General features: G+C 44.5%; 1 protein-coding gene across 2 annotated transcripts in view; it reads left to right on the plus strand.

Moving 5' to 3' along the window:
• itga7 (integrin, alpha 7) overlaps positions 1-2,551 on the plus strand; it is a 52,288-nt gene extending 49,737 nt beyond the window's left edge. The window contains exon 25 of one of the 2 annotated variants that reach the window (XM_056734809.1): positions 993-2,551. In XM_056734809.1, coding sequence (XP_056590787.1) covers positions 993-1,136 — 144 coding nt within the window. In that variant the 3' untranslated portion in view covers positions 1,137-2,551. The remainder of the gene's footprint in view (positions 1-992) is intronic. The other variant, XM_056734810.1, reaches the window with a different exon arrangement.
• Positions 2,552-12,522: the final 9,971 nt, after the last annotated feature.

Genomic DNA, 12,522 nt, shown 5'->3' on the forward strand with positions numbered 1-12,522 from the left:
CTGGTTTACGAGCCTGGCGGAGCGGCTGTATTCCAAGCCCAGTATAGGTGAGTTTCCCTCACAAGGTGGACCCCTATACCTAACACTCACTTGTGACTCGCCCAGGCCTGTCAGTGTCGCTCCACTGGAAGTCATGACGTGGATCAGCGCCATGGCGTTTCGTATAGGAACCCCATTCTGACTTGACAAAACATCGAGAGACCAACAGAAAGGTAACAACCCGGTTACTGATGTCCTTCAACGCTTCACGGCCCATTGCAGCGACCAAGAATGCCTTTCAGGTTCCTCAGCCCTAAAGGTGAATAAATGGGCACACCATCTTCCTTGTATACCCTTATTCACGGGCAGAGACCGGCATGCCATGCCATTAGTCAAGTTCATTGCCATTTTAACAGTAAAAAAGAGTTTATAGGTTCTCAAGTTCTAACCCTATTTGTCTCGACACAACTGTCCATAACTGAGACGTTTCCTTTTAACCTTTTTTCTGTATGTAACTTTTCTACAACATTTAAATCGGCTTTGCAGCAATGCAAAACTATGAAAAGGACTTACAGAAAAACATTGACATTAATTACTTATTTTATAAAATATATATTAGGTAAAACTGTTAACTAACAAGCTCTCTTATATTAGTTAAAAAGTTAAAGTTTTTTAAGTAGCTTCAGGTCATAACAACCAATGAAGAATGAAGAATTTGCCACATCTGGTAAATCAACAGTAAATCATTACTCGTGTGTTTCCGGTCCCTATGACAATGTTATTATTTATGAGCAGAAAACAGCTGCTTGTGTCACTTGTCCAGTCCTGTGACTCTTCAGATAGAGATGAAGGGAGTGTTTAGGAAATTGGCTGTAATCTATTTTTTTGCGTTTCTGTCACACACATACCTTTAAACCCTGTTTGGCAAGTGTTCATTTTGGATCCTGAGATCAAGCTCACCCATGCACTGACTAAACTGATGTGTGTCTTTTCTGCCTCTTTCTCTTTTACAGTGTGGTTTCTTCCAGAGTGTTCACTCTAAAGTGCCTCGGTATCATGCTGTGAAGATCCGGCGCAAGGAGACACCAATTCTGGACAAGTCGTTTATTTTTCAAAAAAAGCAATGGGCGACCAACTGGAGCAATGGCACAATCTGATGCGTATTGAGGATGCTGTGCACAAATCTGTTATGCCACTCATTTTGACTTGCATTGTTCAATACACTGTTACAAATAAGCTTTACGAAGCATTTTATAAGTGAGCTTTTCAGCAGGACTGACAATTATGATATGTCCGTTATAAATACCACAAAGAATCTCATTTCAGAGCTAGATGGAAATGGAAATATCTGCACCCAGTATCAAACTGAATTACACCTGATAATGTTTGTAAACCAAGTCAAGAAAGCTTGACCAAAAGTAAAAAGTAACTAAAGTAAACCTCAATGAATTTCTATCTTCTGGGGAACAAAACAGAAGATTTTTTGAAGCATGTTGGTCCTCTTTGACTTCGACTAGTTTTGTGTTCATGTAATAGAAGAAAACGGGAACTAACATTTTTCTGTTACCAACATTCTTCAAAATATCTTGTAACGGTCTTCCTACGAACACCCACGAAAGACGAGTTACAAGATAATTAGAGGGAGGGACCTACCGACCGAACTTGGTTCTTTTTACAGAATGAATCAAATACAACATTTTATAGATGAGGAAAATATATTTGCATAAACTAAACCCTATTCAAAGACATCATATAGACATAGTAAAATAGACTCAATTTTCCCTTCCAGTGTTGACGTGTCCACACGTGTAAATGAGGTAATCCAAAGAAAACGGTTAATCCAACACAATCCAAACCGCCAGATGCTGAAATAAATCTTAGACACCACTGTTCTCTGATTACTGAACCCACCTTGGTTCAAACACAGCAGCCAGTAGCCGCATAGAATCCACAAAGTTGATGAATTGATGATGAAGTACATGCATAAAAAAAGTCCTTTTGATTGAGTTTAAAACCACAGTTTTTATGTAAAACACAGCAATGTATGTTGGGTGAACCAAAAGAGACAAACCATGCTTCCTTTCACCAAATCCTCCTCCATCTCCCATCCTTTCCTGGCTAAATACTGAGGAGCAGGCTAGCTAGCTCCCCTAGAGCACAGGAAATGTATGACATACAAAAAACACAGAAAACATGATAATCGTACTCTGGGTGGTTATAATCTTCTTTTGTGTTCTGCAGAAGAATGAAAGTCAAACAGTTTTTAAAATGATAAAATGGCATGTAAATGATGACAGAATTTTCATTTTTGGGTGAACTTTCCTTTTAATGATTTTTTGAAGCTGAAACTTCTTTTGAAAGGTGGTGTTTCATCATAAGAGGAACATGTTTGTACAGAACTTTTGTACAGAATCTTACCCTTAAAAACATATAAACAAATGCTGTGTAGAAATTATGTGTCAGGCACAAAGCCATGCTGCTATTTAGCCTCAACGACAGAGTAAAAGGCATTTTTATTTTCGTTTTCTTTTAACTGTGTAACTGATTGATTAAAGTTCTTGTGGTTACATCATTGTTTTGTAACCTTTGTGAAAAGTGTGTGGCCTGTTTTATTGAAAACGTGTTTCCTGTATTGTATCCTGACACCTGCGGCCTTTGGCACAAAGCCAGTTCAAGGGGTGCAGATTGAGTTGACAAAATCTAAACCGGGTAATTGTTTCATGATGCTGGTTACTAATTTTCTCTCTCAACTCAAAAGTAAACCTTATATCGATGATTCATCACCATGCACATAAAAGAGTGGCCAATACCTCAAATGCACAGTTCACTTTTTTACGACGGAAAATTTTTACAGGCACACAATAAAAAATATAAACTTGAGCCTCTGGATAAGTATTATCTGGGGACCACTTCTGATTAAGAAATGACTTCCCCACGTCTGTATTTTATGTGGCGTGTTCACACGGGATAAGTGAAGCCTGTGATTTGACTTAAATTTGCGGACTTATTTCCCGGATTTGATGGCAAGACTTTGCGTATAGTTTGTGTATATAATTGTTGTGGTGTGTAAAGATATTGAGACCCGTGATTGCGTTCGCATTACAAAGGGAGACTGCAAAGGAAGATAACGATGGGAAGGTGTGGGTTATGAGACACAGGTGGAACGCTATTTGGGAAACGAGAGGGGCGGGGCCAAAGAAAGAAGTGACCGGAGAGAACGCATATTATGTCTTGACCAACAATAATATGTTTCTCTCAACACGAAACCAAAGGCTTTGTCATGACTCTGCCACAAGATCAAGAAAGACTTGACATGGAGAGGCATAATCATGACAACTTCGACACACTCTCCATTATTCGCGAATGTCGGATAAAACCTTGAAAAGTATACAAGCCTGACAAATCACAGCTGATTAGCACGGGACTAATATGATCACAGGACCGTGGCGTTCGTCAAAATATACTAGGTCATTTGCGGCTGGATTTTTACTTGACAAATTACAGACATGGCTGATTCACGTGGGATTCAGATCACAGAAAACCTTGGTTATTATTACAAATGACTAGAGGTAATACTTATTTAATACTTATAGTAATACTTAATAATTATTACAAATCCAGGTAATACTAATACTGTGAAAAGAGTAAGTAGCATATGATTTTTAAGGTCCTACATTGGTTTATGGTGTCTCCAACAACAAGTTTATGTACATAGAAGATGTAAAAACACTATTATGTCACAACAATAGGTAATTATTCTTACCTCACTTCTTGACTGACTCTCAAATGATTTGTTCTGCGATCCATCCGTCTAATCCCCTCTGCCGGGAGCTGCCGGCATGTTACTTTCGTTTTGTGGTTTCTTTATTTTTTATTAAAACCTTACCAGTTTGAGCCCGAGTCTGACGAAGAAACATCCGAAGACGATAGACGATAATAGATTGAACACTTAAATAAGCCGGGTTCATAGATAGATAAACAAACTGTAATACCCCAGAAATAACGGTACATGTTAACGTTAGCGTAATATGCATTAGCTAAACACAGACACAAATATTTCTTGAAGTTCATACAAAAATAAATAGTTACATTTACAGGTTGTGATTCTGTGGAGCTAACAGTTCCAAATAAGGTTGGTATTTACTTCTTTCAAGGATAGTCTTTTAACATTTCCTGCAGTGAACGTGCCAAGATTATTGAAGCAATCTTCAGTGAAATGATGCGCGGCTTGGCAGCGCTCTCTGGCGACTGGGCAGCGTAGGGTGCCGGTTGCTGGGCTGAGTGCCGGTTGCTGGACCGGGCTGGGTGCCGGTTGCTGGACCGGGCTGGGTGCCGGATGATCATGCGACCCGCCGGCCGATCTGACTGCTCGGCCGTCCTGCCCTTAGGGTCCCCCCCCAAAATCTTTGGGACTTGTAACCACTGGAACTGGGACCCCTAGGACTCAGGTGGCCCTCCGGAGTTTCTTCCTCCTAGATCGGCTCACAAGAGGTGTGGCCGGCCGCAGAGAACCGGTGGGGACCTCGCCTGACCCCGCATCTGCATTTCCCAACGCGCCAGTGGTTGGTTGAGGCCGCCATTGAACAGTACCATCTGTTCCTGCTCATCGTGGACCATCTCCCCTGTCGTCTCAAAGAATCGGTCCGCAAACTCCTATACGTCGGAGTGACCCTGGCGTAAAGTGCATAGGCGATAAGCCTGATTCGATCGCCTTGTCTCCATCTTGCCTGCTGGGTTCGGTCTTGGCTCGTTCCTTCTGTCAGGGTTTTGACTTGGTAGAACCCAATTGCAGGCAGACACGGTGATGACGGAGTTAAAAGATATTTTAATATAGCACAGAAAACTATAAAAGGCAAAACAAACCCACGAGGGGGAAAACAAGACAAGATAAATAATAATGATAACAAGAACACGGACTGACTAGACTAAGAAAACAAACACTTAATACAAACACTAAACTACACTTACAGACACGAGGTAACGGAAACTACAACACAACTTGGACAAGATACAGCAATGAGAAGCAGTTTACAAGGAACAAGGTTTTTCTATTATAGTATTGAATTTTCTTACATAAAATGATACATTTAGTTAGTAATACGTTTCATGTATTCTTATGAAATAATATTGGGCCTCATGTAAAGTTTGAGCTCTTGAACACCTGCATGAACAACAAGCATCTTATCTTAGCTGCACGTACACCACAAATAAGTTTTAATAAGGAAGTTTGTCGCATAGAGTCAAGGACGCTGGTATCTCTAATCAGTGAGCTCATTTTAACAAAGTAATGTTATGAGTCTGAACACTTGAACATCTGCACACACACCAAATATTTTTTAACACAAACGAACTCCCCACACACTTTTGTAAAGAAGTTTAATTAAATCGCATACAACCAAGGACACTGGTTAGCTCATTATCACTAAACAATGAGCTCATTTTCAATAAAAACAAGTGTAAAACATGTAACGTCCGAAACCCTCGGAAAAGTGTCAAGATAAAGGGGCACTTGTTTTTGAGAGGCTCACGATAGGATTAAATCCTAATATGGTAGGCCGGAACTATGAGCGCAGAGGGACGGGCTAATGAAAAAGTGATGTCATGTGAAACCTGATTGGAAGAAGACGATGTCATGCACACATGATTGGTTTAAACTGTGATAACAACTTGAAAACGATGTATAAATGATGGAGTCAGATATGTATTTGTTGAATCCCTACAGATGAACTCTGAATATCCCACTTTGTTTGTCCGGGCAAATAAAGTTTAACCTCTGGACTCCTGATGGAAGGCCGATTCGCCATAACAAGCGTACAACGTACAGCATACAAGTACAATGAACGAGCACAGGTCAATGAACGTGAGGATGTTTTAAAGTGGAACAAACACAGGATAATTAACGAGGGGCAGGTGTGGGTAATGAAACACTAATGGGAAGGCTAACGAGACAAAAGGGCGGGAAACGCAGACGAGACACGAGAAAGCACATGACAAGCCAACATATATGGAAAGCCATGTCTTTCTCACACAAAACCCAAAGGCTATGCCATGACTCCGCTGCAAGATAAGAATAAACATGACATGATAGCGGAATCATGACAAGGAGGGCCACCTCGATTACCTCGGGTAAGGACTCACTCGCACCCCTCTCCAGCCTGGGAGGCACCTAAACATCATACACTGGAAGGTTCTGTCACAGGACATTCTCAACAAGACACATTTAGACTCAACAGTTCAGCGAAGAGACATTTACTGGCCTGGACGTGTCAGACGTGAGTGCTTTCGTGAAATCTTTCAATTCTTTTTTATTGGTACGCCTTCGTGACAGCGTCCACAATCCAGTGCGCTACTTCTGCTGACCTCCAAAACAGACAAAGAGATGATTAGAGCTCCTGAAGCTCTGCATGCCATTCAAGTAGAGGCGCAGTGGGTGTAATGGACACAACACGGATGGGGTTGGGTCTTCCTCCCCAGTGGGGAGCGCCTGCAAGTCCACCACCTGGTCCCGAAAGGGAGTGGTGGGAACTTTGGGAACGTAGACAGGCCAGGGTCTCAGGATCAAGTTATAGTCGCTGGGCCCAAATTCTAGGCAATCAGGGGACATGGAGAATACCTGGTGCAGGAGAACAGTCTGTATCGTTAGCCCCTTAGGAACCTGATGATCAGGTCATGCTGTCCCAGACACTTTCCAGCAAATGAGTCGTGATGAGCGGCAATCGCAGCTACATAGAATTTCAGTGTGGAAGGGGAGAGGTTAGTCTCGAGTCTCTCTTGTTGAAAGGATAACAAGTTCCTGATCGAGCAACTCCGTGGGTCTTCTCTGCGAGAAGAACACCAGGACGAGAAGAGGTGCCACCTATAGGCGTATAGCCTCCTAGTGGCTGGGGCCCTAGCCTGAGTAATGGTCTCAACCACCGCTGGGGGTAGGCCACTCAGGATCTTGTGCTGGTGCCTGTTCAGGTTATGCAGATCTAGGCTGGGGCGCAACCCCCCTCCCCTCCCTATTTGGGGATTATGAAGTACAGGCTGTAAACATGAACATCTCGGCTACAGGGACGGGCTAGATCGCCAAGGGCCCAGAGACCATGACATGTGGACTAGGGGTGCGATCTGCTTCATCGTCCGCCCAGGGGGTGATTTGATGGCTGGCAGTGCAGATCTCTCGCCGTGGGGAGGCCCCCGGGGAGGAGATCGGCTCTGCTGACTTACCTGACTGGCTATGAAGCTCAACGCACCGTCGATTTGAGAGTGCTGTGGGCTGCCTAAACAATCTTGTGAAGAGGGTGAGAGCGGCTGTGAAAAACACCCAGAGGGAGAGGAAAACTCTTTGAAGTGAGCTGTTGTGACGGGGCAGGACCCGTCCTGGATCGACCAACCAGCGATGGAATGACTGGGGTCGGCCCAAATGTATTCTCGGTCTACCTGGGGTCTTCCCATGAGGGCTGCTTCTGCCGCGGCTGCTGACGGGGGACCAGGGCTGCTGGGAAGCACACGATGCACGGGATCTGCCCGTCCGACTCCTCCAGCACGGAGATAATCGTGCCCCCCACTGCTTCTCCGCAACCGGCCACACCTACCATGCGCTGGTCGAAGAAGAAGTGGAGGAGGGGGGCACTGCCCAAGTCGGTGGTCCACCGGAATGACATCGTCTGGAGGGCCAGTCGGGACCGGTTTGATGGGGTCAGGAAGGCCGTACAGAACCGGCTCGGAAAACATCAAATATCTGGATGGGACCGACTCGAGGGGGTCTGGAAGGTCGGACGGAACCGGCTCGGAAATCCACAAATGCAGACTGGAACAGAATTACTTGTGAAACATAAACAATAGCAGACAAGGAGCTGAGGCACACACAAGGCTTAAGTACATATCATCAGCATATAAGCATATAACAACCTTGATTAATTATTGAGTTAATTGTAGACAAAAATCATAGGTCTGTGATAATGTGTAGTGTTCCAATATGAAAAATACTTTGATCTAGCTGATTTTGCAGCATTCTGAAAGCTAGTCAAGCACTCTTTAAAAAACTCATAAGACATTGTAAAAGAATCATGTTTTCAGTTCCTCTCAGCTTTTCGACAAGCCTGACGAACGCCACACATACTCGGTGTGCATTACGTATGCGGTGCGTAGAGCAACACCTATGCAGTACAGATCCGTCATGCACCCTTGTGCTTCCACACATAATACGTTACGTTTGTTTCGCTCTAGCGGTCCGCGTCTTCTGTGTGATTCAGTCAACAATGGGTGAGTAACTTCCCAATGTTTGGAAGTTATATAAGCCTATAGCCTATTAAAAGAGTTTCAAAATAACTTCCCATCCATTCTAGTGGCCGGTGAAACTGACTCCCACATATTTTCTTGCGCATTTATATGCGTTCATGGTGAAATTAATGGATTTCGGTTTTAATTCCTGTTCATTTTGAACAAGATAAGTGTGCTATCACTTTAAAACACTCTGTGCTGTACAGCAAAAATAGACGCAATGGGTAAACGATCACTGCACTGACACCACGCACCCCATATTTAACAGACGGACTGCACCGCACACGCGTGCTGTGTGAATGATCTTATCAGTTAACATGGAAAAACGGACCGCATACGCAAGTGAGCATCATCATCCAGCCAATAATAGGATTTCTTTTGGTAATTGAAATTTTGAAGGTGCAAAGGAATCTAAAATATTGGAACAAGATGTATAAAAAAGAGTAGTCAGTTCATCAGGCCCAATGGAAGACTCCACAGCAGTCAATCATGAATCTATTGAGAGTTATAGCCCACATGCTTCTTTACAACTACAGAATTCATAACATGTACATTAAAAACAAGAGGATTGTGATCAGAGAAGTAGACATTGTCACACTGTGCTTGCGTGTGCGTGTGTGTGTGTGCGCATGCTTGTTTGTGTGTGTGAGCGCGGGTCCGTGTTTGTGACTATGTGTGTTAGTAAGTGTGCATATTGTGTGTGTGGAGCGTTTGAAAGTGGGTATGTTTGTCCCCTTTTTCTTGTTTTTACAGGCATATAACTTTAATTGATTTGCTTATAGTCTCATGTACAGCTGCTTTGTAACAATGAAAATTGTGAAAAGCACTATATAAATATAGTTGAGGAGAGTTGCTCGAGCACTATTGCTAAGTCCCATGAAGGGACTGTCTGTCTAGAAGGAGGCATCAGCCTCCTCGCTCCATGAATAAAGTGGGCGACTAAAGGGTGTATTCCCACAGAAACCCCATCAATCACGGTGTGGCTGGTCGAAATGGAGGCCACATAAACCCTGAGATTACCGGGGCTTGTCCCTGAGGCCAGTTTCTCTTGCAGAACACTTAAGCGATCTGGCAGTGAATTGGGTCTGCATGGTGTGCCATGCACCATCTGTCAAAAAGCTCCATCTAAGGGAGTAGCTCCTTCTAGTGGAGGGAGCCCTCGCACTTAGAATAGTCTCTAGTGCATCAGGCGGAAGCCCAGCATGTAAAAGTAGGCGTCTTTGAAATTGATTGTCACCAACCAGTCGTGACACTGAATTTTGAGACACAATCATCTTGATTGCCAACATTTTGAACTTGAGCGTCTTAAGGTAGTGGTTCAATCCGCGGAAATCTAGAATTGGAAGCAACCCCACATCCTTCTTGGAAACTAGAAAATAACCATGTGAGGTAGCTGAAGAGGAGCCTATAATTTCTCTCGTAATTTTAAGACACCCCTGGAGGTAGTTTACGCGCTGCCAGCTTCTCTGAAAGGGGTTTCAATGTCAACACTTTGTCTTGTTGGGGGGATGCCAGACATTCGGGGTCCTGAAGTGTGCCATATATTTAGTATATTTAACACACCCCCACAATACTGGGCACACATGTCTCAGGATCTCTTTTTGGCAGAGATGACGCGCCTCAGGACCTGCTTCCCCTGGTGGCCTGAGGGGCGCGGTGGACCGGTTCCCTGCCTCTTCGAGGTGAGGCGCGATTCGCCACACTTTCCCTGATGACCTCTTATCTCAAGTAGACCGGACCCACCCGAGACTGTGTTCCTGGTCGGGACTGAGGAACTGCTCCGGAGTGGGTGGCCGAAACTCCCAGTGCTTGAGGACGATGGGGGAGATACCTCATGAACGCCTCTTTGTGTCGCCTTATCCCGCGGAACCTGGTGACCACGGTGTTAACTCCTTCCAGAAGGCGAGATCGGGGCATCAAATACCCGGCCCCTGTGCTAGGTGCCCATGATATTCATATGTCTCTCCGACTCGTGCAGCTATAGACTGGCCGATGGCACGGGCCGTCTGCTTGGTAGCACGGAGAGACAAATCTGTGGCACGACGTAGCTCTGCAAACGCAGTCTCATCAATCACCCCGCCAGTGCTCACATAATCCAGCAGGTCAGCCTGGTATAACTGCAACACCGCCATGGTAGGCAGAGCAGCACCAGCCTGAGCCGCTGCCTGAAAGCCATCCCCACCAGCGCAGATGTAACTCTGCAAGGCTTGGCGGGGAGAGAAGCCTTTTTCCGTGACGACGATGTCTGGGGGAGAAATAGCATGCCAGCGTCTCTTCCACGCGGGGCACCTTTGTATACCCCGTGGTTTCGCCACAATGATAGTCAAATAAATTGAAGTTGATGGCACGAACACAAGGCAGGAATGTGGCTTTTGCCACAAATGGGACAACTTGCAGTGTAAATCTTCAAAGAAGGGGAGGGCCCTCTGTGGCTCCTCCCCTCGGCCACCTGACAGGTATCTGTCCTCTAACTTTGAGCCTTATGGGGCCTCACCAACCCTGCAGAAACAATGGACGCTTCGTCCTCTGCCCAATCCTAAGAGGTGCCGGGGCACGCTTCGGAAGCGGACGCTAGGACGTCACGGTTTAGTTAGTGAATGGGGGAAGCGGACAGATCTATGTCCCGGGCCACGGTTAAATCGAACCACGAACCCCGGGATAAGGGAGTGGCGGCTCCGCCCTTTTAATAGAAAAAAAAGCAGAGCACGGAGAACATTGACATTATTTATTATTTATTTAACTCGTCTTAAATATACATATAAAAAGCTAAGTGACGGAAGTGCTTAGTCATTGTTTTGCAAGTCACAAGTAAGACTCAAGTCTTTGCCCTCAAGTACCGAGTCAAGTCTCAAGTCATATAGTTTGAGTTTTGAGTCCTTTCGACTCCTTTAATAACAGAGTAATAATATTTGAACAGATCATGTATGCTTTTAAGATCTGTATTTATTTATCAAAACATTTTTCCAAGAACATTCTTCAAACACATTTACAAAAATCAAATGCAAATGTAATGATTTACACAAAAAAGTGCCACAGCAATTTCTGTCCTGTCTTGTATTTATCTCATCTCATATTGTGTGTATGTGTGTGTGTGTGCACGTGAGAGAGAAGGAGGGGGGATAACAAATACATGAACATAACAATGAACAGGGTTGTGCTTGTTCTATGTCAGGGCCCTATGCTGGATTGCATTTGCAAAAGATCAAATTGGCCTAAAGTCTGTCAGTCATTGGTGCACGATGGGGACGTAGTATGATGCTACAATGGCTGAAAACTCGCTCCACTGGAGCACAGGAGGCAGGTACTGCCGAGACCCTGATGGCCACTCGAAAGAGTGAAGGAAGAGTCTTCATGTTCAATTGCCAGAACAAAAGGGGGTTATGTCCTTCTGCTATGTCAAGATAGTGACTTAGCTGTAGTGCTGGAGTGGTCCCAACATCCTTCTTCTTCCTCTTAGGGTATGCAGCAAACAGCCCTTCTCCTTCTCTAAGGTCCTCTTGCTCTTCTTCATCAACCGGAGCTACAGGTTGCTCAGTCTCTGCAGCATCTTGCATGACCAATTCTGGCAAAACATGTAACAACAGCAGAAACAAAAGAGCCCTTATTACCATTGGTGTTGGTGACACAGTGTTAGACTGAAATAAATAATTATGGTTGCATTCAATTAGATCAGATTATGAGGAAAAAAGTTACATTAAAGTCAATAATATTTACCTTTAACTCGTTGTGCCACCTCTGGCTTGATCTCACGATCAACATATTGGGCTCCATCCACAGCAGAGAGAAGGATGGATCTAAGGCAGCTGGTTTGAGGTAGACTGGATCTGAATAAGGGGCAGTGATCCCATCTTGTGTCCTGGCCATTTTCACGCCGATGAAGATCCCAAGAAATCTTTGGTTAAGGGATGCCTGGAGACTTCTGACCAGGCTGCTCAGGAAACGGACTTGAGGCTTCAGCTTCGCAAGGTGGTGATTGAGGAACAAGACGGATGGAACAATGGCACTGATTGTGACAACCTTCTCCCCCTGTGAGCTAAGTTTTGATAACTTGGAAAGGGAAGGATATGCCTTTCAAACCGTCTCCCACCACCAGCTGAAGAGTGTGCGCAAAACACTGCGAGCACTGTTTCTTTGCCATAGCAGCATCTACCGTTTGCTGATCTTCCAAAGTTAAATCACACCAGAGCTCAGGGTCATCAAGATGATCTCCGTCATCATCATCCTCATGTTCACTGGGGAAGCACACAGAGAATGCCTTTCGTATGTTAGCAGCATTGA

The sequence above is a fragment of the Triplophysa dalaica genome, chromosome 21 (genome assembly GCF_015846415.1).
Source record: "Triplophysa dalaica isolate WHDGS20190420 chromosome 21, ASM1584641v1, whole genome shotgun sequence".
Taxonomy (NCBI): Eukaryota; Metazoa; Chordata; class Actinopteri; order Cypriniformes; family Nemacheilidae; genus Triplophysa; species Triplophysa dalaica.